Below are 23,488 nucleotides of genomic sequence, written 5' to 3'. Positions count from 1 at the left end.
TTTGTATTTAGTGCTCGCAGTTGAGAACATAGACTGTATGAAAGTTAAACTCTAACTCTATTTGTGAGAAGTTCTTAGAAGTGTTGGGGTGTCAACATCCTTTCCTGTATCGCCTAGCGTTCCTGAGGTGTGTGGCTGTCAACCTCCTTTCCTGTATCGCCTAGGGTTCCTGAGTCTTCTTCGTGCACCTGTCCAGCATGGACTTCTGGGGTAACCGTCTCATCCTGGATCGTCTAGAGTGCAATGGACGGTTCGTAGCACTTTAGCATGTCTTGGCGGGCTTTGGCCGCTGTCGTTACGACCATACAATTGAATCCTAACGTGCTAGCATTGTTCCCCGCGGTAGCAGATGGGCGAATGGATCTTTAGGATAATATGTTTCAAATATGTATGTTATAACCACTTACATTCACACCTGACCACTCTGACCCTGGTTCCATTAAATGTTGTGAACTGGACTGGACGGTTGATGACGGGATTCTGTTGGGTTGCCAGTTTCAGCTTGGATGTGTTTCCGTAGTGTAGTGGTTATCACGTTCGCCTAACACGCGGGGGCCAGCCGCGTATAGCCGTAGAACGCTTACTAGCCAATCAGAAGCGAGGAAGAAAATGCCGCGGATCGGTAGAAGAACTCTTTGTCGAGCAGGAGCGTCTCCCAGAGGAGGTGGTTCGAATCCCACGTTAGCCAAACACACCAAACTCTTATTTGATTTAGAACACTCTTATATTCTTTCTACAGCATGTGTAGATGATCCGAAACAATTCCTTTTCAACTATTTTCAACTTTGTAGGCCTATGTGAATTTTAATCACTTTTTGGACATGTGGAAATAATTAATCTTTGACGATAATATGATAATAAGACCTTGTTATTAAAGGATAAATAATAATCCTACTTTTACTTACTGTTTCTTGAAACGTTTGAATTGAACTTAATGATAATAAAAACAATTCATCATTAAAAATATTTATATTATATAAATGATGCATGAAAGGCACAATATGCTCCACGAAGCAAATAATCCAGAAACAAGTTGCTGCCCTTCGATGAAAGTGTCATATTTAATTCTACATGAACACGAGCTGAATAATTAAACACCCAAAATCCAAACTGACATTGAAGATAAATAAAGTTAACATGCAAGCAAAGGAACAATGCAAATGTACAGAACATATTTACTAAAAAGTGTAAACATATACAATATTATAGAAAAGAGGACTATTAGTTATTAAACACCCAAAGTCCAAACTGATATTGAAGATAAATCAAGATAATATGTAAGCAAAGGAACAATTCAAATGTACAGAATATATTTACAAAAAAGTGTAAACATATACAATATTATAGAAAAGTGGACTATTAGTTATTAAACACCCAAAGTCCAAACTGAGATAATATATAAGCAAAGGAACAATACAAATGTACAGAATATATTTAATAGAAAGTGTAAACATATATGATATTATGAAATGATTAGTCAAGGTCTAATCATTTCATTTCAGAAAAGAGGACTATTAGTCCTCCTCAACTCCTCTTCTCTGAAACCCATCGGACCCTTTCTGCCTCAAAAAAGTCTGACTGCTGGAACTCCATCCAGGTCATCTCCTTGACCATGCCCTTGTCCTTGTAAAGGGACAACACTCTGGAGGGGCAGTATATGTATTTCCCTGGGATGTCAGGGAAACAGGCATGGACATGAGGGCTGACAGGACCCTGCTTTAGTGGTTGGTGACAGAATCTGCACAGGCGACCTGTTGGAAGCTGCACTGCAGACTTTCGCTTTGTCCTCTCCTCTGCCACCTTCTTCCACGCTGCACTCCTCTCTTTTACAGCCTCAAGCTCCCTGGCAAAAAAGGGGGAGGCAGCAAAGTCCACAAAAGACATCCTGGGGTCTTTGAGGCCTTCCTCTCTATACATTTTAAAGACCCGTTCGGAGCAGTAAAAGTACTTCACCTCAGGGGACTGAAAAAAAAAGTGAACAGTGGATCCATCGCCAAGGTACCTGGACTTTGGCTGACCACAGGACAAACAGTTTCTGGGCACCTTTCTCTCCTGCCTTGGTTGTTGCTGCTGTTTCTGGAGGATCTCTGACACGATCTTCTCCACTGTGGCCCGGCTCAGTGACTCCTCCGGGGGGGGAGCCACAGCTGGAGGGTTGACGGTCGCAGGAGGCAGGGCTGTGACGGGTACACACACTGTTTTGCTGCCTGTGGTCAAACTCTGCCACAGCTGCTGAGTCTCTAAAACCTTCTCTGGGCTGGTGTTGAGAGAGGAGCTGGTGTTTTTCAGCTTGGCCAGATGCTTGACATATCTGGAGATATGCTGGCCTGTGGTCGGATGAAGGAGGCTGTTGGGATCCGTGCACGCCCTCTGCACCATGGCAGCATATTCCGCATCCACCCTCTTCAGAAGAGCTTTGGCTCCATGATGTTTAGCCAGAAGCCCATCGATGGCTGCTCTCATGGGGGCCGTCCACCGGCCGTGGTCCAGGACTTGAACCAGGCCTCCCGTCTTAATGGGTCCAGTGCGGGCGGCTCGAGGAGAGGAGGATATGGGCAGTGGCGCTACCCCTCGCAGGTCTAAGGAATAAAGCATATGTTTATTATATTGTTTATATTATTATTACAAGCTAATTGTATACAGTAGCCATGTGTGAAGTTGTTTTTAACAGTTAACTGTTGTGCATGAGGAATGGTAGGTGGGTAACCTGTATCCATCAAAGGGTGAGGCTCTTCTTTGGCTGTGGCAGATGCTGGCATAGGTGGCTGGAAACTGAGGATCGGCACTGCTCCCACTGGGTTGTCCTGGACAGTGCCATCACTGGTCTCCTGAAATACAGCATCAAATGTAATGATTGAGTCAGTCAGTCATTCTGTCAGTGGGTTGGAAATTGACAGTGTGTGATTCATCTGGATTACCTGAGAGTCTGTGCCCGCAACAATGTCCTGCACTTCATCCAGGGCAGAGGAGTGCAGCTGTGTTGCCACGGTTACAGCAGCAGAGGTGTTGTGCTGTGTCCTGTGTTTGTCCCAGTTTAAAACCACAGGACGACAGCCTGGCTCCACGTACTGCAGCCCGAATCTCTCCCCTGTGTCCCTGTTTGAGATGTGCAGAGCTGGGTATTTTCGCACCCCTGTCACCCTTTGACAGGCTGCGTTCAGTTCCCAAATGAGCAGGGGGTCAAACACAGCTGGCAGCTCCACACCAGGCTGCTTCAGGTCCACAAGCCTCTGAAAGTTCCAGCGCACCACTCCAGTCATGGCCTGGGCCTGGAAGAGCTCAGTGGACACCCGGTTGCCAGTCACCCACTGGGCCTGGTGACAGTGGAAGCCCTCCTGCTGAGACGTGCCTCTAACAGGGATCCAAACAGGTACAGCCGCTCCTTCGCCCTTGGTGTAATTAAGCTGCAAGGTGCCACCGTATCTGTAGAGGATCCCCTCCTCCACCTCAGGGTCGCTCAAGCAGCCTCTTAAGATGTGTATCCGCTGAATCCTCCACACCTTGAACATGGAGGCCTTATAGAGGAGCACATCATTCATGTCCTTTGCCAGGTGGAAGTGATGGAGGACGTCTTCCACTCTCTGCAGCAGTTCTCTGGGCTGTGGCACCTGTGTCCTGCAGTGATCTCTCATGTGCTGCTTGGTTGGATTGGCAGGAGAGATTCCACAGAAGGTGTAAGCGTCCTTCAGCCTCTCGAGATCCCCCTGGTCCACAACGAGAAAGGCTGCAGAGAGGAACTGGCAGAAGGAGCTGTACAGAGGATGATGCTCTGACACACACTCTCTGGTAAGCCGGCGCATACAATGAAACAAGTCTAACTTGATGCTAATGTCTACATTAAACTTGTTCCTTGCGGCACTTGTGTTGGCGAGGTTTCCAGAGGTGGCCTCTGTGACTATAGCCTCTGTGGTCTTCCAGCAGTCCCATGACAGGTGCTCCTGAGCTCTGGTGTCCAGGACCTTGAAGGCAGCACAGCAGTCCCTAAAACATTAAAAACACATTTTATTGCAGTCGAAAAAAATATATTTTTGGGTGAAATACTATTAGACTATTCATCTATTTACAATATTAAAAAAACGATATCTTTCTATTCTATTTTTTAATTCCATTTCTTTATATTTGTATCTCAGATTAGTCAGATGACACAATAAACTGTGCAAAATGGAATAAATGGGTGAAATCAAACAAACGTGTGTAAGTCTAGTACATTTTTAAACATAAACACTTTATACCTGTCCACCCAGTGGCAGCATGCCTTCTCCACTCCAGCTGCAGTGTAGCGTTGAGCCAGTCCCTGATACACCAGATGAAGGGACCGATCACACTCTGACTGCAGCATCACCCAGCTCAGGATCATCCAGTTCTCATTCATGATGGCGTAGGAAGACATGGTGCCAGACGACAGCACGACCTTCCTCGCCACTTTCCGAGTGTGATCCGACCTCAGTGCCCGTCCAAAGGTCCCCTGCAGCAGTAGTGTGAGGAGCTGCTCCTGCCTCTGATACTCCTGGACCTGGCAGTTGACCAGGTAGTGCGAAGAAAGAGACACTCCCCGCCAGCCATCAGCATCTGAATATCCCCCGAATGAAGCTGGAGTGTCTGCCTGTCTGAGGTGCCCAGTGATGGTCTTCTGGCCGTAGGCTCCTTCCTCAGCATCCCTGATGTTCTGCACACTCAGCAGGTAGGCCAGATGAGCTCGCTCATACTTAAGATGGACCGCCTCTGTCAGCTGCTTGGTCATGTCCTCCGGTGATCTGCCACTGCGTCTCAGCTCATCCATCACCGATTTGCAGATGGCTTTTTTGTGCGTCAGGAAGGCTGGCACAATGTTATTGAAGCGCTTTGGCAACATCTCCAGCCATTGGGGTTTGTCAGCATGCCAGTACCTCTTACAGGCTTTACAGGTGAGCCGTGAAGCAAAGAGATAGTACTGACCACTGGTGCCGATGATCACTCTGGGCCGTCCAACACCAGAAGAAGCTACCTGAGGGTTGGGACAACCATGAAGGCAGGGCAGGACAAAATTGTTCCTCACCCTCTCCATGATTGCATGCTCCGGCTTCCAAATGAAGAATGGGTGGAGCTGAAAATATTTGGGCGAAGGCAGTGCAGCAATATTGTCTATGAGCTCAGGCTGAGGTGGATAGCGCCACAGGGTAATCATGTTCATTGGGTGACGTACTGGACGTGACCCTGGCCACAGACCCAATGTCTCAAACTCAGTCTTCATCCAGATCTGCTGCTGATGGGAGCAGTTCCACTGTGCAACATCCTGATTGTAGCCTGGGGCTGCTGGCTGCCTGACAGGAGGCGCAGGACATGTTGGAGCTGTAAAACACAAACATATAAAACACTACAGTATATTCAGAGTACAAGGAAATAAAATCGAGCTCTATATCAATGACATGGTTAAACTAGTGTTAAGAATTCTTACCTTCATCATGGACAGTGTCTCCCTGTGCTTCCACAGGGGCAATACTCCGTAGGGATGATGTATCTAGGATGGTGAGATACAAACAGGAAAGTGTTGGCAACATGTGCTTAAGATATAATTTCTCAGAGCATTTAAGAAAATAAAACATTTACTTTTAGGAAGAGATGGACCTGCTCTTATTCCAGACTCCAAAGGAATGCGGGAGACTGCCTTTCTGTGTGCTTTGGAAAAAAGTTGTAACAAAACATGAGCACTATATATAAATGAATGAAAATGTGATTAATTAGAATGAAACTGATATTTATGTGAGATACACTGGAGGTATAAGAGCACTACTGTCATACTTTGTTTCAACACATCGGGCTCCTGCTCTCTTATCCCGAGCTCTGGGGCAATGGCGAGCAGCTGGGCAGGGACCGGCAACAGGGCCTTCGCTGTGGCTATGGGATTAAAAGGAAAACATATAAATGTCATGCAATCTGAATGACATCCAGGATGAAGTGGGAAGGAAACAAATATAATAACCTTTCGCAGCAGTCACAGTGGGGTCATCCGGTTCTGCAGGTCTAGCAGCAGTAGCTGGTGGCTTCGTCCTGTGAGCTGTAAAAACAATCAGTGTCATTTTCCTCACACATTTAAGTTTCTTATGCTTTGCAATCTGACTTTACCTGTTGTCTTTGCAGCTAACTGGTAGCACAGACTAAACATTTTTCATTCAATTTTGAATTGTTGTGTATTTGAAATGTAATAACACAAATCGTTTAAGCATCTGAGAACAGGTAAAGCACAGAAGCAATATAAGTATATAGTAAGAATATCACTGGTCAATCAAAGATGTGGCATGTGAACCTGTATCTAAGCCTCTGTGGTATTTCACACGCCAAATCCTTGAACGACAGCTTAAATGAAGCATGCATATAACACAAAACACTTACCATCTTCGACGGCATGTTAATTCCTTTGGTTAGTTGGAGAGCAAGAGAACACAAACATCAGTACAGACCAGAACACGGCCAAAATAACAAACTAGTTGACAAAAAATAGTAACGGCAGGTGAATTCTGTTGTAAACAGAATCCTCCGTCCGCACTGATGAAGAAAAACCTTTCGTTGGATCCACAGCTGCTCTTCCCTGGACTGCTGCTGGTGGGCCTGAAAGCACCGGGGACATTTGATCAAGTACCGGAAGAGTTACGGTTTCACCCTTGATGATCCACCTGCTTACTCCGGTGTCAAATAAAGATGGAGACAGGTTCAACATCTGTCTCTCCAGTTCCTCGTCCTCCTCCATCACTAGGAGATTAAACAAAACATTCATTGTGTTTTAGGTACATTCAAAGATCATGAAGTCAGTATTTGAATATTGTTGTGAACTGACCTAGAGTGCCTGCTGTTGGGGTGGAGGCAGTAGATGTGGTGGAGGCAGTAGATGTGGTGGAGCCTTCTGCAGGTGTTTGACAGGAGATTAAACAAAACATTCATTGTGTTTTAGGTACATTCAAAGATCATGAAGTCAGTATTTGAATATTGTTGTGAACTGACCTAGAGTGCCTGATGTTGGGATGGAGGCAGTAGATGTAGTGGAGCCTTCTGCAGGTGTTGGACAGGATTCAGCCCTTTCCTGCTTGAGGATGTACTGCTGCAGGTTGTACATCTTGCTGTTTTTGATGCACTTTTGGCGTGAGATGTAGGCAGCATAACCATCCGCCCTGCTCTCCCAGATCTGCCTCCAGGTGGTTTTGGCCCTGCGACCAAAGCCGACAATATTGTCCCCCTCTGACGCCACAGGTTCAGCAGGGTTCCTGGAGATCAGGTAGTTCCTCAGGTCCTGTATTTCCTGGAAGCTCCTGGCATAGTCCAGAAAAGACAGCAGGCTGTCCTTACTGTGTCCCTGTGGGTTGAAGGTCCCGGCTCTCTCCTCATCGTCTACCTTTTTCATCAGGTAGATGGTGTAGCCAACATCGTTCTCGAGGAGCCACTTGAACGATTTTCCCTGGTACTTGCCAAACTGCAGCAGGTACTCTCCCATCACCTCCTGTCGGTCCGACACATCCCCTCCTCGCTGGATGACCACAGTGCGAGCGCTGGTCTTCACTAGCTCAGGTTTCTCAGCGGGACTATTGACCTGAAGCCCAGGATTATGTTTTATCCTCATGGCCTCAGAGGATGGGTCCTGCCGCAGATGACCCGATGGTCCCCTCCTAAATGTCACCGTCATCTTTCCGGGGAAGAAGCTGACGGGATTCATGATTTCTTTTCACTGCAAAAAATAATGCATATTACATAGTTGTATATGATTATACAGTAAGAGTAGCTAGTATAAGTTATATTGTAATGTAGTAATAATTAAAGCTATATAATAATACTGTTATATTAACAGCATTATTCATATCAAAATTAATGAGCATTTGTAATGAGTCTAGTGGGTTTAACCCACGTAAATTAACTTAACTTAACTGAGACAATACTAATCCCCCTTCAGATAGTAGTCAGAGAGTATCGATTAATGAGGGGTATTTGTATTTATATATATATAGATAGAGATATTTCAGTGTGACGCTGACTTGACAGATGGCTCTTACAGTGTGTACACAGTAATATTATTTAGAAGCTGTTGTAACATATAACGTTACGTATAAAAGTGAATTTACGAGTTAAAAACAATAGGTCCAACTTACAATTGAAAAGCTAACTTGTTGTTGTTAACTTGGTGTCTCCTGGCGAAAAGTTAACTTGTCCACGGATGAAAATAATTGTCAACTCTTCCAGAACGTTCAACGCCCGAGAACGTTCGATGCTGTCTGTCACTCAGAAAATAAATCATCCCCTTACTTCTGCCGAGGGGGGAAACAGCGCCACCAAAATCCCGCTTGTGGCCAGAAAAATATTACATCCGTAGTGATAAGAACTACCATAGAGAATGAATGGGAAAAGTTAAGGAAGTTAAGGACGACTATTCTCGGCCCCCGCGCGGGGGCCGAGAATAAAACATCCATTCAAACATACATCATTCATACATTCAAAAAATTCATACATTCAAACATCCATCCATCAACATCCATTCATTCATTCACTAAACATCCATTCGCCCATCTGCTACCGCGAGGAACAATGCTAGCACGCTAGGCTTCAATTGTATAGTCGTAACGACAGCGGCAAAAGCCTGCCAAGACATGCTAATGGCTACGAACCATCCATTGCACGCTAGACGATCCAGGATGAGACGGTTAACCCAGAAGTCCATGCTGGAGAGGTTCACGAAGAAGACTCAGGAACGCTAGGCAATACAGGAAAGGAGGTTGACACCCAGACACTTCTAATAACTTCTCACAACTAGAGTTAACTTTCATACAGTCTATGCTCTCAACTGCGAGCGCTAAATACAAATACTTTGACCATGTTTCCGCCCGGTCTCGAACCGGGGACCTTTCGCGTGTTAGGCAAACGTGATAACCACTACACTACGGAAACCTGTTAAATGAACAAATCTTGTCATCAGAAGCACCCGCATGAACAGGTTTCAGCGCAGGTTTAAACACTTAATAATATGACGAGGCTATCGGTTGAAGAGGTGGCGTGGTGCCCAGTAAACACTGCTGAAGGTTCTGTTCCAGACAGACTATTCAAGACAGACTATATTCCCAAATAGCAGCCCGATAATAAACTAGGAGAATTTAAACATTAACTTTGTATGTCTGAAAACAGTAATACTGTTTCCGCCCGGTTTCGAACCGGGGACCTTTCGCGTGTAAGGCGAACGTGATAACCACTACACTACGGAAACCTGTAAGTTTGAACAAAACCCTAAACATTTTTTTCATCAGAAGTACCCGCATGAACAGGTCTCAGCGCAGGTTAAAAAACTTAATAATATGACAAGGCTATTTGTTGAAGAGGTGGCGTGGTGCCCAGTAAACACTGCTGAAGGTTCTGTTCCAGACGGACTATTCCCGACAGACTATTCCCAAATGGCTGCCCGATAATAAAGCAGGAGAATTTAAACATTAACTTTGTATGTCTGAAAACAGTAATACTGTTTCCGCCCTGTTTCGAACCGGGGACCTTTCGCGTGTGAGGCGAACGTGATAACCACTACACTACGGAAACACATTCAAGGGGTATCTGGCAACCCAGAAGAATCCCTTCATCAACCGTCCAGTCTAGTTCACAACATTTTATGGAACCAGGGTCAGAGTGGTCAGGTGTGAATGTAAGTGGTTATATCATACATATTTGAAACATATTATCCCAAACATCCATTCGCCTATCTGCTACCGCGGGGAACAATGCTAGCACGCTAGGCTTCAATTGTAAAGTCGTAACGACAGCGGCAAAAGCCAGCCAAGACATGCTAATGGCTACGAACCATCCATTGCACGCTAGACGATGCAGGATGAGACGGTTAACCCAGATGTCCATGCTGGAGAGGTGCACGAAGAAGACTCAGGAACGCTAGGCAATACAGGAAAGGAGGTTGAAACCCAGACACTTCTAAGAACTTCTCACAACTAGAGTTAGCTTTCATACAGTCTATGCTCTCAACTGCGAGCGCTAAATACAAATACTTTGATCATGTTTCCGCCCGGTCTCGAACCGGGGACCTTTCGCGTGTTAGGCGAACGTGATAACCACTACACTACGGAAACCTGTTAAATGGACAAATCTTGTCATCAGAAGCACCCGCATGAACAGGTTTCAGCGCAGGTTTAAACACTTAATAATATGACGAGGCTATCGGTTGAAGAGGTGGCGTGGTGCCCAGTAAACACTGCTGAAGGTTCTGTTCCAGACAGACTATTCAAGACAGACTATTCCCAAATAGCAGCCCGATAATAAACTAGGAGAATTTAAACATTAACTTTGTATGTCTGAAAACAGTAATACTGTTTCCCCCCGGTTTCGAACCGGGGACCTTTCGCGTGTAAGGCGAACGTGATAACCACTACACTACGGAAACCTGTAAGTTTGAACAAAACCCTAAACATTTTTTTCATCAGAAGTACCCGCATGAACAGGTCTCAGCGCAGGTTAAAAAACTTAATAATATGACAAGGCTATTTGTTGAAGAGGTGGCGTGGTGCCCAGTAAACACTGCTGAAGGTTCTGTTCCAGACGGACTATTACCGACAGACTATTCCCAAATGGCTGCCCGATAATAAAGCAGGAGAATTTAAACATTAACTTTGTATGTCTGAAAACAGTAATACTGTTTCCGCCCGGTTTCGAACCGGGGACCTTTCGCGTGTGAGGCGAACGTGATAACCACTACACTACGGAAACACATTCAAGGGGTATCTGGCAACCCAGAAGAATCACTTCATCAACCGTCCAGTCTAGTTCACAACATTTTATGGAACCAGGGTCAGAGTGGTCAGGTGTGAATGTAAGTGGTTATATCATACATATTTGAAACATATTATCCCAAACATCCATTCGCCTATCTGCTACCGCGGGGAACAATGCTAGCATGCTAGGCTTCAATTGTAAAGTCGTAACGACAGCGGCAAAAGCCAGCCAAGACATGCTAATGGCTACGAACCATCCATTGCACGCTAAACGATCCAGGATGAGACGGTTAACCCAGATGTCCATGCTGGAGAGGTGCACGAAGAAGACTCAGGAACGCTAGGCAATACAGGAAAGGAGGTTGAAACCCAGACACTTCTAAGAACTTCTCACAACTAGAGTTAGCTTTCATACAGTCTATGCTCTCAACTGCGAGCGCTAAATACAAATACTTTGATCATGTTTCCGCCCGGTTTCGAACCGGGGACCTTTCGCGTGTGAGTCGAACGTGATAACTACTATACTACAGAAACACAGTCAAGGAGTATCTGGCAACCCAGAAGAATCCCGTCATCAACCGTCCAGTCTAGTTCACAACATTTTATGGAACCATGGTCAGAGTGGTCAGGTGTGAATTTAAGTGGTTATATCATACATATTTGAAACATATTATCCTAAACATCCATTCGCCCATCTGCTACCGCGAGGAACAATGCTAGCACGCTAGGCTTCAATTCTAAAGTCGTAACGACAGCGGCAAAAGCCAGCCAAGACATGCTAATGGCTACGAACCATCCATTGCACGCTAGACGATCCAGGATGAGACGGTTAACCCAGAAGTCCATGCTGGAGAGGTTCACGAAGAAGACTCAGGAACGCTAGGCAATACAGGAAAGGAGGTTGACACCCAGACACTTCTAATAACTTCTCACAACTAGAGTTAGCTTTCATACAGTCTATGCTCTCAACTGCGAGCGCTAAATACAAATATTTTGATCATGTTTCCGCCCGGTCTCGAACCGGGGACCTTTCGCGTGTTAGGCGAACGTGATAACCACTACACTACGGAAACCTATTTAAACAAACAAATCTTGTCATCAGAAGCACCCGCATGAACAGGTTTTCAGCGCAGGTTTAAACACTTAATAATATGACGAGGCCATCGGTTGAAGAGGTGGCGTGGTGCCCAGTGGACACTGCTGAAGGTTCTGTTCCAGACAGACTATTCCCGACAAACTATTCCCAAATAGCTGCCCGATAATAAAGCAGGAGAATTTAAACATTAACTTTGTATGTCTGAAAACAGTAATACTGTTTCCGCCCGGTTTCGAACCGGGGACCTTTCGCGTGTGAGGCGAACGTGATAACCACTACACTACGGAAACACATTCAAAGAGTGTCTGGCAACCCAGAAGAATCCCTTCATCAACCGTCCAGTCTAGTTCACAACATTTTATGGAACCAGGGTCAGAGTGGTCAGGTGTGAATGTAAGTGGTTATATTAGGGCTGGGCGATTTGGCCTAAAAATAAAATCTAGATTTTTTCTAACTAATGGACGATTTTCGATTTAAACCTCGATTTTTTTTTTCTGTTTTTCTCTAAACAAATTCCATTGAAACCCATGTACGTGTGTGGCGCTTATGGGGTGTCGCACCACACTCACCAACGCAGGGGTCTACAACCCGCTGATTTAAGAGTATAACGATTATCAACAATCATGGAAAGCTGAGTAGGTTTATCAGTTTTAATAACAGTATGAACAAATAGAACACAAAAATGACAAGTTGTCCTTTGTATATCTATAGTAGCAATAGCACATGCTAAACAAGGACAAAATCTACTCAAAATAATTGAATGAACTGTTTACATCCATGGCTAACCAGTGCATGAGAAGGAGATGACAGGAGACTAATGTTTCACTCTTTCAATTGCTCTAATTTGAGCTCTTACTGTTGTTATCTAACATACCATACAGTAATTGAATTGTGTAAAAGTGTGAAATTACTGCACCTTAAAAATGAACCATGATTAGCTATACTCTCATTTGCATAGTGATTAACATTATGAATTTCAATTGTGTATACCAACTGTATGTTGGCTGACATTTACCTATAACTTTTTTTCCCTCCACTCTAACCAAGGATGCCTGTTTTTAAATTCCCTAGCCTGACACCCAGTCTGAAAGGCTGGTCAGGGGTTCTCATCTAAAAGTAACAAGGAGATATAAAGTGGGATTAAAACATTGTCTTCTGTTGACTACTTATTATGTGGTTTACACATTAATATGGGAGGACTGGACACACACGCACGCACGCACGCACACACACGCGAGAAGGAGGGGCTCGGCCCGCCAACTAACGTGCAGAGATGCAGGGGCAGCTTCGCGCTTCGTAACAGAGATAGGGCAGAGCGCGAGCGCGCAGCGGGAATTTTATGAATGGTGAATGTAGGAGATAACTTCCCCTGCTTAAAGTATTTTATTGCAGTTATACCCCACCGATATTTCCGAAAAATAAACACAGAAGTGAAAGATCTGTCACAAGACGATTGATACGTATCCGTGCACATTTTTAAGTGGGTATACGCAAATCCTGGTGCGTTCCTAGTGGGTATACGGCGTATACCTGCGTATCACGTAGACTACACCACTGCTTGGAACTAAGAGAACACACATGTGAGTTGTTGATCACAAATTATTTGTATACATAACGTCATCTTTGCAAAAGACGTTTAACTGAAAAGTGTTTCAATCGACCCGGCTCTCCCCCAAGTCTGTCGGGGGCGAGGTGAATGTGATTGCAGTAGGCTGAGTTTTGCGCGCGTTCTGGAAAGTGAGAGAGGAGGCTATACGGAGTCTATTCAGCAAAACAAATCGGAAGAGTCTGGAACTGTTTTTAAATCGCGATTTTTCGGTTCAGCCATTTCACAAACCGTAGGAAAGAAAAAATGCAAATTAATCGATTAAACCGAAAAAATCGCCCAGCCCTAGGTTATATCATACATATTTGAAACATATTATCCCAAACATCCATTCGCCTATCTGCTACCGCGGGGAACAATGCTAGCACGGCTAGGCTTCAATTGTAAAGTCGTAACGACAGCGGCAAAAGCCAGCCAAGACATGCTAATGGCTACGAACCATCCATTGCACGCTAGACGATGCAGGATGAGACGGTTAACCCAGATGTCCATGCTGGAGAGGTGCACGAAGAAGACTCAGGAACACTAGGCAATACAGGAAAGGAGGTTGAAACCCAGACACTTCCAAGAACTTCTCACAACTAGAGTTAGCTTTCATACAGTCTATGCTCTCAACTGCGAGCGCTAAATACAAATACTTTGATCATGTTTCCGCCCGGTCTCGAACCGGGGACCTTTCGCGTGTTAGGCGAACGTGATAACCACTACACTACGAAAACCTGTTAAAATGTATAAATCTTGTCATGAGAAGCACCCGCATGAACAGGTTTTCGTATGTCTGAAAACAGTAATACGGTTTCCGCCCGGTTTCGAACCGGGGACCTTTCGCGTGTGAGGCAAACATGATAACCACTACACTACGGAAACCTATTTAAACGAACAAATCTTGTCATCAGAAGGACCCGCATGAACAGGTTTTCAGCGCAGGTTTAAACACTTAATAATATGACGAGGCCATTGGTTGAAGAGGTGGCGTGGTGCCCAGTGGACACTGCTGAAGGTTCTGTTCCAGACAGACTATTCCCGACAGACTATTCCCAAATAGCTGCCCGATAATAAAGCAGGAGAATTTAAACATGAACTTTGTATGTCTGAAAACAGTAATACTGTTTCCGCCCGGTTTCGAACCAGGGACCTTTCGCGTGTGAGGCGAACGTGATAACCACTACACTACGGAAACACAATCAAGGATCTGGCAACCCAGAATAATCCCTTCATCAACCGTCCAGTCTAGTTCACAACATTTTATGGAACCAGGGTCAGAGTGGTCAGGTGTGAATGTAAGTGGTTATATCATACATATTTGAAACATATTATCCCAAACATCCATTCGCCTATCTGCTACCGCGGGGAACAATGCTAGCATGCTAGGCTTCAATTGTAAAGTCGTAACGACAGCGGCAAAAGCCAGCCAAGACATGCTAATGGCTACGAACCATCCATTGCACGCTAGACGATCCAGGATGAGACGGTTAACCCAGATGTCCATGCTGGAGAGGTGCACGAAGAAGACTCAGGAACGCTAGGCAATACAGGAAAGGAGGTTGAAACCCAGACACTTCTAAGAACTTCTCACAACTAGAGTTAGCTTTCATACAGTCTATGCTCTCAACTGCGAGCGCTAAATACAAATACTTTGATCATGTTTCCGCCCGATTTCGAACCGGGGACCTTTCGCGTGTGAGGCGAACGTGATAACCACTACACTACGGAAACACATTCAAAGAGTGTCTGGCAACCCAGAAGAATCCCTTCATCAACCGTCCAGTCTAGTTCACAACATTTTATGGAACCAGGGTCAGAGTGGTCAGGTGTGAATTTAAGTGGTTATATCATACATATTTGAAACATATTATCCTAAACATCCATTCGCCCATCTGCTACCGCGAGGAACAATGCTAGCACGCTAGGCTTCAATTGTAAAGTCGTAACGACAGCGGCAAAAGCCAGCCAAGACATGCTAATGGCTACGAACCATCCATTGCAAGCTAGACGATCCAGGATGAGACGGTTAACCCAGAAGTCCATGCTGGAGAGGTTCACGAAGAAGACTCAGGAACGCTAGGCAATACAGGAAAGGAGGTTGACACCCAGACACTTCTAATAACTTCTCACAACTAGAGTTAACTTTCATACAGTCTATGCTCTCAACTGCGAGCGCTAAATACAAATACTTTGATCATGTTTCCGCCCGGTCTCAAACCGGGGACCTTTCGCGTGTTAGGCGAACGTGATAACCACTACACTACGAAAACCCGTTAAAATGTATAAATCTTGTCATCAGAAGCACCCGCATGAACAGGTTTTCGTATGTCTGAAAACAGTAATACTGTTTCCGCCCGGTTTCGAACCGGGGACCTTTCGCGTGTGAGGCGAACGTGATAACCACTATACTACAGAAACACAGTCAAAGAGAATCTGGCAACCCAGAAGAATCCCGTCATCAACCGTCCAGTCTAGTTCACAACATTTTATGGAACCATGGTCAGAGTGGTCAGGTGTGAATTTAAGTGGTTATATCATACATATTTGAAACATATTATCCCAAACATCCATTCGCCTATCTGCTACCGCGGGGAACAATGCTAGCACGCTAGGCTTCAATTGTAAAGTCGTAACGACAGCGGCAAAAGCCAGCCAAGACATGCTAATGGCTACGAACCATCCATTGCACGCTAGACGATGCAGGATGAGACGGTTAACCCAGATGTCCATGCTGGAGAGGTGCACGAAGAAGACTCAGGAACACTAGGCAATACAGGAAAGGAGGTTGAAACCCAGACACTTCTAATAACTTCTCACAACTAGAGTTAACTTTCATACAGTCTATGCTCTCAACTGCGAGCGCTAAATACAAATAAGTTGACCATGTTTCCGCCCGGTCTCGAACCGGGGACCTTTCGCGTCTTAGGCGAACGTGATAACCACTACACTAAGGAAACCTGTTAACATAAGGAAATCTTGTCATCAGAAGCACCCGCATGAACAGGTTTTCAGCGCAGGTTTAAAGACTTAATAATATGACGAGGCTATCGGTTGAAGAGGTGGCGTGGTGCCCACCCAGTGGACACTGCTGAAGATTCTGTTCCAGACAGACTATTCCCGACAGACTATTCCCAAATAGCTGCCCGATAATAAAGCAGGAGAATTTAAAGTTTAACTTTGTATGTCTGAAAACAGTAATACTGTTTCCGCCCGGTTTCGAACCAGGGACCTTGCGCGTGTAAGGCGAACGTGATAACCACTACACTACTGAAACCTGTTAGTTTGAACAAAACCCTAGAATTTTTTTTCATCAGAAGCACCCGCATGAACAGGTTTCAGCGCAAACAGTAATCTGAAAACAGTAATATTGTTTCCGCCCGGTTTCGAACCCGGGACCTCTCGCGTGTGAGGCGAACGTGATAACCACCACACTACGGAAACACGTTTAAGGAGCATCTGGCAACCCAGAAGAATCCCGTCATCAACCGTCCAGTCTAGTTCACAACATTTTATGGAACCAGGGTCAGAGGACCTGGGAGGGGAGACGCCAGCCACCCTTCTGAGAAAACTCATCTCGGCCGCTTGTACCCGCGATCTCGTCCTTTCGGTCATCACCCAGCCCTCATGACCATAGGTGAGGATAGGAACGAAGATCGACCGGTAGATCGAGAGCTTTGCCTTGCGGCTCAGCTCTCTTTTCGTTACAACGGTGCGGTAAAGCGAACGCAATACCGCCCCCGCTGCTCCGATTCTCCGGCCAATCTCACGCTCCATAGTACCCTCACTCGCGAACAAGACCCCGAGGTACTTGAACTCCTTCACTTGGGCTAAGGACTCATTTCCTACCCGGAGTAAGCAATCCACCGGTTTCCTGCTAAGAGTCATGGCCTCAGATTTAGCGGTGCTGATCCTCATCCCAGCCGCTTCACACTCGGCCGCCAGCCGATCCAGTGAGTGCTGAAGGTCACAGGCCGATGATCCAATGAGGACCACATCATCTGCAAAAAGCAGGTTTAAACACTTAATAATATGACAAGGATTATCGGTTGAAGAGGTGGCGTGGTGCCCAGTAAACACTGCTGAAGGTTCTGTTCCAGACAGACTTTTCCCGAATAGATGCTTGATAGTAAAGCAGGAGAATTTAAACATTAAATCTGTATGCATCAAAATACAAATGCAGCTTCCGCCCGGTTTCGAACCAGGGACCTTTCGCGTGTGAAGCAAACGTGATAACCACTACACTACGGAAACACATACGTATCAGAATCTGGCCACCCAAAAGAATCCCGTCATCAACCGTCCAGTCTAGTTCACAACATTTAATGGAACCAGGGTCAGAGTGGTCAGGTGTGAATGTAAGTGGTTATATCATACATATTTGAAACATATGATCCTAAACATCCATTCGCCCATCTGCTACCGCGGGGAACAATGCTAGCACGCTAGGCTCCAATTGTATGGTAGTAACGACAGCGGCCAAAGCCCGCCAAGACATGCTAATGTGCTACGAACCGTCCATTGCACTCTAGGCGATCCAGGATGAGACGGTTACCCCAGAAGTCCATGCTGGACAGGTGCATGAAGAAGACTCAGGAACCCTAGGCGATACAGGAAAGGAGGTTGACAGCCACACACCTCAGGAACGCTAGGCGATACAGGAAAGGATTTTGACACCCCAACACTTCTAAGAACTTCTCACAAATAGAGTTAGAGTTTAACTTTCATACAGTCTATGCTCTCAACTGCGAGCACTAAATACAAAAACTTTGATCATGTTTACGCCCGGTCTCGAACAGGGGACCTTTCGCGTGTTAGGCGAACGTGATAACCACTACACTACGGAAACCTGTTTGATCGAACAAATCTTGTCATGATAAAAATCCGCATGAACAGGTTTTCAGCGCAGGTTTAAACACTTAATAATATGACGAGGCTATCGGTTGAAGAGGTGGCGTGGTGCCCAGTAGACACTGCTGAAAGTTCTGCTCCAGACAGACTTTTCCCGAATAGCTGCTTGATAGTAAAGCAGGTGAATTTAAACATTCACTTTGTGTATTTCAAAAATGTAATACTGTTTCCGCCCGGTTTCGAACCGGGGACCTTTCGCGTGTGAGGCGAACGTGATAACCACTACACTACGGAAACACATACATTGCAGAATCTGGCCACCCGTTAGAATCCCGTCATCAACCGTCCAGTCTAGTTCACAACATTTAATTGAACCAGGGTCAGAGTGGTCAGGTGTGAATGTAAGTGGTTATAACATACATATTTGAAACATATTATCGTAAACATCCATTCTCCAATCTGCTACCGCGGGGAACAATGCTAGCAAGCTAGGCTACAATTGTATGGTAGTAACGACAGCGGCCAAAGCCCGCCAAGACATGCTAATGGGCTACGAACCGTCCATTGCACGTTAGACGATCCAGGTGGAAACGGTTACCCCAGAAGTTCATGCTGGAGAGGTGCACGAAGATGGCAATACAGGAATGGATGTTGACACCCGAACACTACTAAGAACTTCTCACAACTAGAGTTAGTGTTTAACTTTCATACGGTCTATGCTCCCAACAGCGAGCACTCAATACAAAAACGTTGGCATTGTTTCCGCCCGGTCTCGAACCAGGACCTTTCGCGTGTTAGGCGAACGTGATAACCACTACACTACGGAAACACATCCAAGCTGAAACTGGCAACCCAACAGAATCCCGTCATCAACCGTCCAGTCCAGTTCACAACATTTAATGGAACCAGGGTCAGAGTGGTCAGGTGTGAATGTAAGTGGTTATAACATACATATTTGAAACATATTATCCTAAAGATCCATTCGCCCATCTGCTACCGCGGGGAACAATGCTAGCACGTTAGGATTCAATTGTATGGTCGTAACGACAGCGGCCAAAGCCCGCCAAGACATGCTAAAGTGCTACGAACCGTCCATTGCACTCTAGACGATCCAGGATGAGACGGTTACCCCAGAAGTCCATGCTGGACAGGTGCACGAAGAAGACTCAGGAACCCTAGGCGATACAGGAAAGGAGGTTGACAGCCACACACCTCAGGAACGCTAGGCGATACAGGAAAGGATGTTGACACCCCAACACTTCTAAGAACTTCTCACAAATAGAGTTAGAGTTTAACTTTCATACAGTCTATGTTCTCAACTGCGAGCACTAAATACAAAAACTTTGATCATGTTTCCGCCCGGTCCCGAACCGGGGACCTTTCGCGTGTTAGGCGAACGTGATAACCACTACACTACGGAAACCTGTTTGATCGAACAAATCTTGTCATTATCACGATCCGCATGAAAAGGTTTTCAGCGAAGGTTTAAACACTTAATAATATGACGAGGATATCGGTTGAAGAGGTGGCGTGGTGACCAGTAGACACTGCTGAAGGTTCTGTTCCAGACAGACTATTCCCGACAGACTATTCCCGAATAGCTGCCCGATAATAAAGCAGTTACCCCAGAAGTCCATGCTGGAGGGGTGCACGAAGAAGACTCAGGAACGGTAGGCTATACACGAAAGGAGTTTGACACCCACACACACCTCAGGAACGCTAGGCAATACAGGAATGGAGGTTGACACCCAGACACTTCTAAGAACTTCTCACAACTAGAGTTAGAGTTTAACTTTCATAGAGTCTATGCTCTCAACTGCGAGCGCTAAATAAAAAAACTTTGACCATGTTTCCGCCCGGTCTCGAACCGGGGACCTTTCGCGTGTTAGGCGAACGTGATAACCACTACACTACGGAAACCTGATAGATTGAACAAAATCCTAGAAAAAACTGTCATCAGAAGCACCTGCATGAACAGGTTTTCAGCAGAGGTTTAAACACTTAATAATATGACAAGGCTATAGGTTGAAGAGGTGGCGTGGTGACCAGTAGACACTGCTGAAAGTTCTGCTCCAGACAGACTTTTCCCGAATAGCTGCTTGATAGTAAAGCAGGTGAATTTAAACATTCACTTTGTATATTTCAAAAACGTAATACTGTTTCCGCCCGGTTTCGATCCGGGGACCTTTCGCGTGTGAGGCGAACGTGATAACCACTACACTACGGAAACACATACATTGCAGAATCTGGCCACCCGATAGAATCCCGTCATCAACCGTCCAGTCTAGTTCACAACATTTAATGGAACCAGGGTCAGAGTGGTCAGGTGTGAACTTAAGTGGTTATAACATACATATTTGAAACATATTATCGTAAACATCCATTCTCCAATCTGCTACCGCGGGGAACAATGCTAGCAAGCTAGGCTACAATTGTATGGTAGTAACGACAGCGGCCAAAGCCCGCCAAGACATGCTAATGGGCTACGAACCGTCCATTGCACGTTAGACGATCCAGGTGGAAACGGTTACCCCAGAAGTTCATGCTGGAGAGGTGCACGAAGATGGCAATACAGGAATGGATGTTGACACCCGAACACTACTAAGAACTTCTCACAACTAGAGTTAGTGTTTAACTTTCATAAGGTCTATGCTCCCAACAGCGAGCACTCAATACAAAAACTTTGGCATTGTTTCCGCCCGGTCTCGAACCGGGGACCTCCCGCGCGGGGGCCGAGAATAGTCGTCCTTAACTTCCTTAACTTTTCCCATTCATTCTCTATGGTAGTTCTTATCACTACGGATGTAATATTTTTCTGGCCACAAGCGGGATTTCGGTGGCGCTGTTTCCCCCCTCGGCAGAAGTAAGGGGATGATTTATTTTCTGAGTGACAGACAGCATCGAACGTTCTCGGGCGTTGAACGTTCTGGAAGAGTTGACAATTATTTTCATCCGTGGACAAGTTAACTTTTCGCCAGGAGACACCAAGTTAACAACAACAAGTTAGCTTTTCAATTGTAAGTTGGACCTATTGTTTTTAACTCGTAAATTCACTTTTATACGTAACGTTATATGTTACAACAGCTTCTAAATAATATTACTGTGTACACACTGTAAGAGCCATCTGTCAAGTCAGCGTCACACTGAAATATCTCTATCTATATATATATAAATACAAATACCCCTCATTAATCGATACTCTCTGACTACTATCTGAAGGGGGATTAGTATTGTCTCAGTTAAGTTAAGTTAATTTACGTGGGTTAAACCCACTAGACTCATTACAAATGCTCATTAATTTTGATATGAATAATGCTGTTAATATAACAGTATTATTATATAGCTTTAATTATTACTACATTACAATATAACTTATACTAGCTACTCTTACTGTATAATCATATACAACTATGTAATATGCATTATTTTTTGCAGTGAAAAGAAATCATGAATCCCGTCAGCTTCTTCCCCGGAAAGATGACGGTGACATTTAGGAGGGGACCATCGGGTCATCTGCGGCAGGACCCATCCTCTGAGGCCATGAGGATAAAACATAATCCTGGGCTTCAGGTCAATAGTCCCGCTGAGAAACCTGAGCTAGTGAAGACCAGCGCTCGCACTGTGGTCATCCAGCGAGGAGGGGATGTGTCGGACCGACAGGAGGTGATGGGAGAGTACCTGCTGCAGTTTGGCAAGTACCAGGGAAAATCGTTCAAGTGGCTCCTCGAGAACGATGTTGGCTACACCATCTACCTGATGAAAAAGGTAGACGATGAGGAGAGAGCCGGGACCTTCAACCCACAGGGACACAGTAAGGACAGCCTGCTGTCTTTTCTGGACTATGCCAGGAGCTTCCAGGAAATACAGGACCTGAGGAACTACCTGATCTCCAGGAACCCTGCTGAACCTGTGGCGTCAGAGGGGGACAATATTGTCGGCTTTGGTCGCAGGGCCAAAACCACCTGGAGGCAGATCTGGGAGAGCAGGGCGGATGGTTATGCTGCCTACATCTCACGCCAAAAGTGCATCAAAAACAGCAAGATGTACAACCTGCAGCAGTACATCCTCAAGCAGGAAAGGGCTGAATCCTGTCCAACACCTGCAGAAGGCTCCACTACATCTACTGCCTCCATCCCAACATCAGGCACTCTAGGTCAGTTCACAACAATATTCAAATACTGACTTCATGATCTTTGAATGTACCTAAAACACAATGAATGTTTTGTTTAATCTCCTGTCAAACACCTGCAGAAGGCTCCACCACATCTACTGCCTCCACCACATCTACTGCCTCCACCCCAACAGCAGGCACTCTAGGTCAGTTCACAACAATATTCAAATACTGACTTCATGATCTTTGAATGTACCTAAAACACAATGAATGTTTTGTTTAATCTCCTAGTGATGGAGGAGGACGAGGAACTGGAGAGACAGATGTTGAACCTGTCTCCATCTTTATTTGACACCGGAGTAAGCAGGTGGATCATCAAGGGTGAAACCGTAACTCTTCCGGTACTTGATCAAATGTCCCCGGTGCTTTCAGGCCCACCAGCAGCAGTCCAGGGAAGAGCAGCTGTGGATCCAACGAAAGGTTTTTCTTCATCAGTGCGGACGGAGGATTCTGTTTACAACAGAATTCACCTGCCGTTACTATTTTTTGTCAACTAGTTTGTTATTTTGGCCGTGTTCTGGTCTGTACTGATGTTTGTGTTCTCTTGCTCTCCAACTAACCAAAGGAATTAACATGCCGTCGAAGATGGTAAGTGTTTTGTGTTATATGCATGCTTCATTTAAGCTGTCGTTCAAGGATTTGGCGTGTGAAATACCACAGAGGCTTAGATACAGGTTCACATGCCACATCTTTGATTGACCAGTGATATTCTTACTATATACTTATATTGCTTCTGTGCTTTACCTGTTCTCAGATGCTTAAACGATTTGTGTTATTACATTTCAAATACACAACAATTCAAAATTGAATGAAAAATGTTTAGTCTGTGCTACCAGTTAGCTGCAAAGACAACAGGTAAAGTCAGATTGCAAAGCATAAGAAACTTAAATGTGTGAGGAAAATGACACTGATTGTTTTTACAGCTCACAGGACGAAGCCACCAGCTACTGCTGCTAGACCTGCAGAACCGGATGACCCCACTGTGACTGCTGCGAAAGGTTATTATATTTGTTTCCTTCCCACTTCATCCTGGATGTCATTCAGATTGCATGACATTTATATGT

The 23,488-nt window shown here is 45.3% G+C and overlaps 3 protein-coding genes and 24 non-coding genes across 31 annotated transcripts; 1 reads left to right on the top strand and 26 right to left on the bottom strand.

Moving 5' to 3' along the window:
- Positions 1–1,037: 1,037 nt before the first annotated feature.
- On the bottom strand, positions 1,038–5,870 carry LOC115534261 (uncharacterized). The gene is made up of 7 exons (XM_030345118.1): positions 5,779–5,870; positions 5,587–5,655; positions 5,435–5,497; positions 4,233–5,328; positions 2,919–3,981; positions 2,708–2,828; positions 1,038–2,579 (listed from the first exon to the last, which is right to left on the bottom strand). The coding sequence occupies exons 4-7, from the start codon at positions 5,228–5,230 to the stop codon at positions 1,525–1,527; spliced, it is 3,237 nt and encodes a 1,078-aa protein (XP_030200978.1). The 5' UTR covers positions 5,231–5,328; positions 5,435–5,497; positions 5,587–5,655; positions 5,779–5,870; the 3' UTR covers positions 1,038–1,524.
- A 172-nt stretch (positions 5,871–6,042) lies between these two features.
- LOC115534314 (uncharacterized) lies at positions 6,043–8,381 on the bottom strand. 2 transcript variants are annotated; one of them, XM_030345213.1, is made up of 5 exons: positions 8,112–8,381; positions 6,976–7,693; positions 6,812–6,877; positions 6,538–6,726; positions 6,043–6,392 (listed from the first exon to the last, which is right to left on the bottom strand). In XM_030345213.1, exons 2-5 carry the CDS (start codon positions 7,679–7,681, stop codon positions 6,259–6,261), a joined length of 1,095 nt encoding a protein of 364 aa, XP_030201073.1. In that variant the 5' UTR covers positions 7,682–7,693; positions 8,112–8,381; the 3' UTR covers positions 6,043–6,258. The 2 variants fall into 2 exon arrangements, with proteins under 2 accessions (XP_030201073.1, XP_030201074.1); XM_030345214.1 differs by lacking the exon at positions 6,812–6,877.
- A 450-nt stretch (positions 8,382–8,831) lies between these two features.
- On the bottom strand, positions 8,832–8,904 carry trnav-aac (transfer RNA valine (anticodon AAC)). Its single transcript has one exon. It is a non-coding gene; the product is annotated as a tRNA-Val (tRNA).
- A 240-nt stretch (positions 8,905–9,144) lies between these two features.
- Positions 9,145–9,217, bottom strand: trnav-uac (transfer RNA valine (anticodon UAC)). Its single transcript has one exon. It is a non-coding gene; the product is annotated as a tRNA-Val (tRNA).
- Positions 9,218–9,467: 250 nt separating this feature from the next.
- trnav-cac (transfer RNA valine (anticodon CAC)) lies at positions 9,468–9,540 on the bottom strand. The gene has a single exon. It is a non-coding gene; the product is annotated as a tRNA-Val (tRNA).
- A 466-nt stretch (positions 9,541–10,006) lies between these two features.
- On the bottom strand, positions 10,007–10,079 carry trnav-aac (transfer RNA valine (anticodon AAC)). The gene has a single exon. It is a non-coding gene; the product is annotated as a tRNA-Val (tRNA).
- A 238-nt stretch (positions 10,080–10,317) lies between these two features.
- On the bottom strand, positions 10,318–10,390 carry trnav-uac (transfer RNA valine (anticodon UAC)). The gene has a single exon. It is a non-coding gene; the product is annotated as a tRNA-Val (tRNA).
- Positions 10,391–10,640: 250 nt separating this feature from the next.
- Positions 10,641–10,713, bottom strand: trnav-cac (transfer RNA valine (anticodon CAC)). The gene has a single exon. It is a non-coding gene; the product is annotated as a tRNA-Val (tRNA).
- A 1,005-nt stretch (positions 10,714–11,718) lies between these two features.
- trnav-aac (transfer RNA valine (anticodon AAC)) lies at positions 11,719–11,791 on the bottom strand. The gene has a single exon. It is a non-coding gene; the product is annotated as a tRNA-Val (tRNA).
- A 240-nt stretch (positions 11,792–12,031) lies between these two features.
- On the bottom strand, positions 12,032–12,104 carry trnav-cac (transfer RNA valine (anticodon CAC)). Its single transcript has one exon. It is a non-coding gene; the product is annotated as a tRNA-Val (tRNA).
- A 1,962-nt stretch (positions 12,105–14,066) lies between these two features.
- Positions 14,067–14,139, bottom strand: trnav-aac (transfer RNA valine (anticodon AAC)). The gene has a single exon. It is a non-coding gene; the product is annotated as a tRNA-Val (tRNA).
- Positions 14,140–14,214: 75 nt separating this feature from the next.
- trnav-cac (transfer RNA valine (anticodon CAC)) lies at positions 14,215–14,287 on the bottom strand. Its single transcript has one exon. It is a non-coding gene; the product is annotated as a tRNA-Val (tRNA).
- Positions 14,288–14,527: 240 nt separating this feature from the next.
- Positions 14,528–14,600, bottom strand: trnav-cac (transfer RNA valine (anticodon CAC)). Its single transcript has one exon. It is a non-coding gene; the product is annotated as a tRNA-Val (tRNA).
- A 463-nt stretch (positions 14,601–15,063) lies between these two features.
- Positions 15,064–15,136, bottom strand: trnav-cac (transfer RNA valine (anticodon CAC)). The gene has a single exon. It is a non-coding gene; the product is annotated as a tRNA-Val (tRNA).
- Positions 15,137–15,602: 466 nt separating this feature from the next.
- trnav-aac (transfer RNA valine (anticodon AAC)) lies at positions 15,603–15,675 on the bottom strand. The gene has a single exon. It is a non-coding gene; the product is annotated as a tRNA-Val (tRNA).
- A 75-nt stretch (positions 15,676–15,750) lies between these two features.
- Positions 15,751–15,823, bottom strand: trnav-cac (transfer RNA valine (anticodon CAC)). The gene has a single exon. It is a non-coding gene; the product is annotated as a tRNA-Val (tRNA).
- A 466-nt stretch (positions 15,824–16,289) lies between these two features.
- On the bottom strand, positions 16,290–16,362 carry trnal-aag (transfer RNA leucine (anticodon AAG)). Its single transcript has one exon. It is a non-coding gene; the product is annotated as a tRNA-Leu (tRNA).
- Positions 16,363–16,606: 244 nt separating this feature from the next.
- Positions 16,607–16,679, bottom strand: trnav-uac (transfer RNA valine (anticodon UAC)). Its single transcript has one exon. It is a non-coding gene; the product is annotated as a tRNA-Val (tRNA).
- Positions 16,680–16,773: 94 nt separating this feature from the next.
- trnav-cac (transfer RNA valine (anticodon CAC)) lies at positions 16,774–16,846 on the bottom strand. The gene has a single exon. It is a non-coding gene; the product is annotated as a tRNA-Val (tRNA).
- A 737-nt stretch (positions 16,847–17,583) lies between these two features.
- On the bottom strand, positions 17,584–17,656 carry trnav-cac (transfer RNA valine (anticodon CAC)). The gene has a single exon. It is a non-coding gene; the product is annotated as a tRNA-Val (tRNA).
- A 522-nt stretch (positions 17,657–18,178) lies between these two features.
- Positions 18,179–18,251, bottom strand: trnav-aac (transfer RNA valine (anticodon AAC)). The gene has a single exon. It is a non-coding gene; the product is annotated as a tRNA-Val (tRNA).
- Positions 18,252–18,477: 226 nt separating this feature from the next.
- Positions 18,478–18,550, bottom strand: trnav-cac (transfer RNA valine (anticodon CAC)). Its single transcript has one exon. It is a non-coding gene; the product is annotated as a tRNA-Val (tRNA).
- A 460-nt stretch (positions 18,551–19,010) lies between these two features.
- trnav-aac (transfer RNA valine (anticodon AAC)) lies at positions 19,011–19,082 on the bottom strand. Its single transcript has one exon. It is a non-coding gene; the product is annotated as a tRNA-Val (tRNA).
- Positions 19,083–19,603: 521 nt separating this feature from the next.
- trnav-aac (transfer RNA valine (anticodon AAC)) lies at positions 19,604–19,676 on the bottom strand. The gene has a single exon. It is a non-coding gene; the product is annotated as a tRNA-Val (tRNA).
- Positions 19,677–19,882: 206 nt separating this feature from the next.
- LOC115534316 (uncharacterized) lies at positions 19,883–23,422 on the top strand. 4 transcript variants are annotated; one of them, XM_030345216.1, is made up of 5 exons: positions 19,883–19,923; positions 21,689–22,406; positions 22,505–22,570; positions 22,656–22,844; positions 22,990–23,339. In XM_030345216.1, exons 2-5 carry the CDS (start codon positions 21,701–21,703, stop codon positions 23,121–23,123), a joined length of 1,095 nt encoding a protein of 364 aa, XP_030201076.1. In that variant the 5' UTR covers positions 19,883–19,923; positions 21,689–21,700; the 3' UTR covers positions 23,124–23,339. The 4 variants fall into 4 exon arrangements, 3 of the variants coding, with proteins under 3 accessions (XP_030201076.1, XP_030201075.1, XP_030201077.1); XR_003974307.1 differs by lacking the exon at positions 19,883–19,923 and adding exons at positions 21,101–21,270; positions 23,348–23,422 and having other exon boundaries at positions 22,656–23,012; XM_030345215.1 differs by lacking the exon at positions 19,883–19,923 and adding an exon at positions 21,101–21,270.
- On the bottom strand, positions 20,101–20,173 carry trnav-aac (transfer RNA valine (anticodon AAC)). The gene has a single exon. It is a non-coding gene; the product is annotated as a tRNA-Val (tRNA).
- trnav-cac (transfer RNA valine (anticodon CAC)) lies at positions 20,411–20,483 on the bottom strand. Its single transcript has one exon. It is a non-coding gene; the product is annotated as a tRNA-Val (tRNA).
- Positions 23,423–23,488: the final 66 nt, after the last annotated feature.

Source organism: Gadus morhua, chromosome 21 (assembly GCF_902167405.1).
Source record: "Gadus morhua chromosome 21, gadMor3.0, whole genome shotgun sequence".
NCBI lineage: Eukaryota > Metazoa > Chordata > Actinopteri > Gadiformes > Gadidae > Gadus > Gadus morhua.
Note: the sequence above shows the minus strand (reverse complement) of the source record. Positions and strands in the feature narration are given on the sequence as shown.

Bases quoted from the DNA above. Each gene is read 5' to 3' on its own strand.
- LOC115534316 (XM_030345216.1), top strand. From the start codon at position 21,701: ATGAATCCCGTCAGCTTCTTCCCCGGAAAGATGACGGTGACATTTAGG. The intron at 22,407-22,504 runs GTCAGTTCACAA...AAACACCTGCAG, and splicing joins CCCAACATCAGGCACTCTAG to AAGGCTCCACCACATCTACT. The intron at 22,571-22,655 runs GTCAGTTCACAA...TTAATCTCCTAG, and splicing joins CCCAACAGCAGGCACTCTAG to TGATGGAGGAGGACGAGGAA.
- LOC115534314 (XM_030345213.1), bottom strand. From the start codon at position 7,681: ATGAATCCCGTCAGCTTCTTCCCCGGAAAGATGACGGTGACATTTAGG. The intron at 6,878-6,975 runs GTCAGTTCACAA...AAACACCTGCAG, and splicing joins CCCAACATCAGGCACTCTAG to AAGGCTCCACCACATCTACT. The intron at 6,393-6,537 runs GTTTTTCTTCAT...AACTAACCAAAG, and splicing joins AGCTGTGGATCCAACGAAAG to GAATTAACATGCCGTCGAAG.
- LOC115534261 (XM_030345118.1), bottom strand. From the start codon at position 5,230: ATGAAGACTGAGTTTGAGACATTGGGTCTGTGGCCAGGGTCACGTCCA. The intron at 3,982-4,232 runs GTATAAAGTGTT...TTAATGTTTTAG, and splicing joins TGCTGCCACTGGGTGGACAG to GGACTGCTGTGCTGCCTTCA. The intron at 2,829-2,918 runs GTAATCCAGATG...GCTGTATTTCAG, and splicing joins TTGCGGGCACAGACTCTCAG to GAGACCAGTGATGGCACTGT.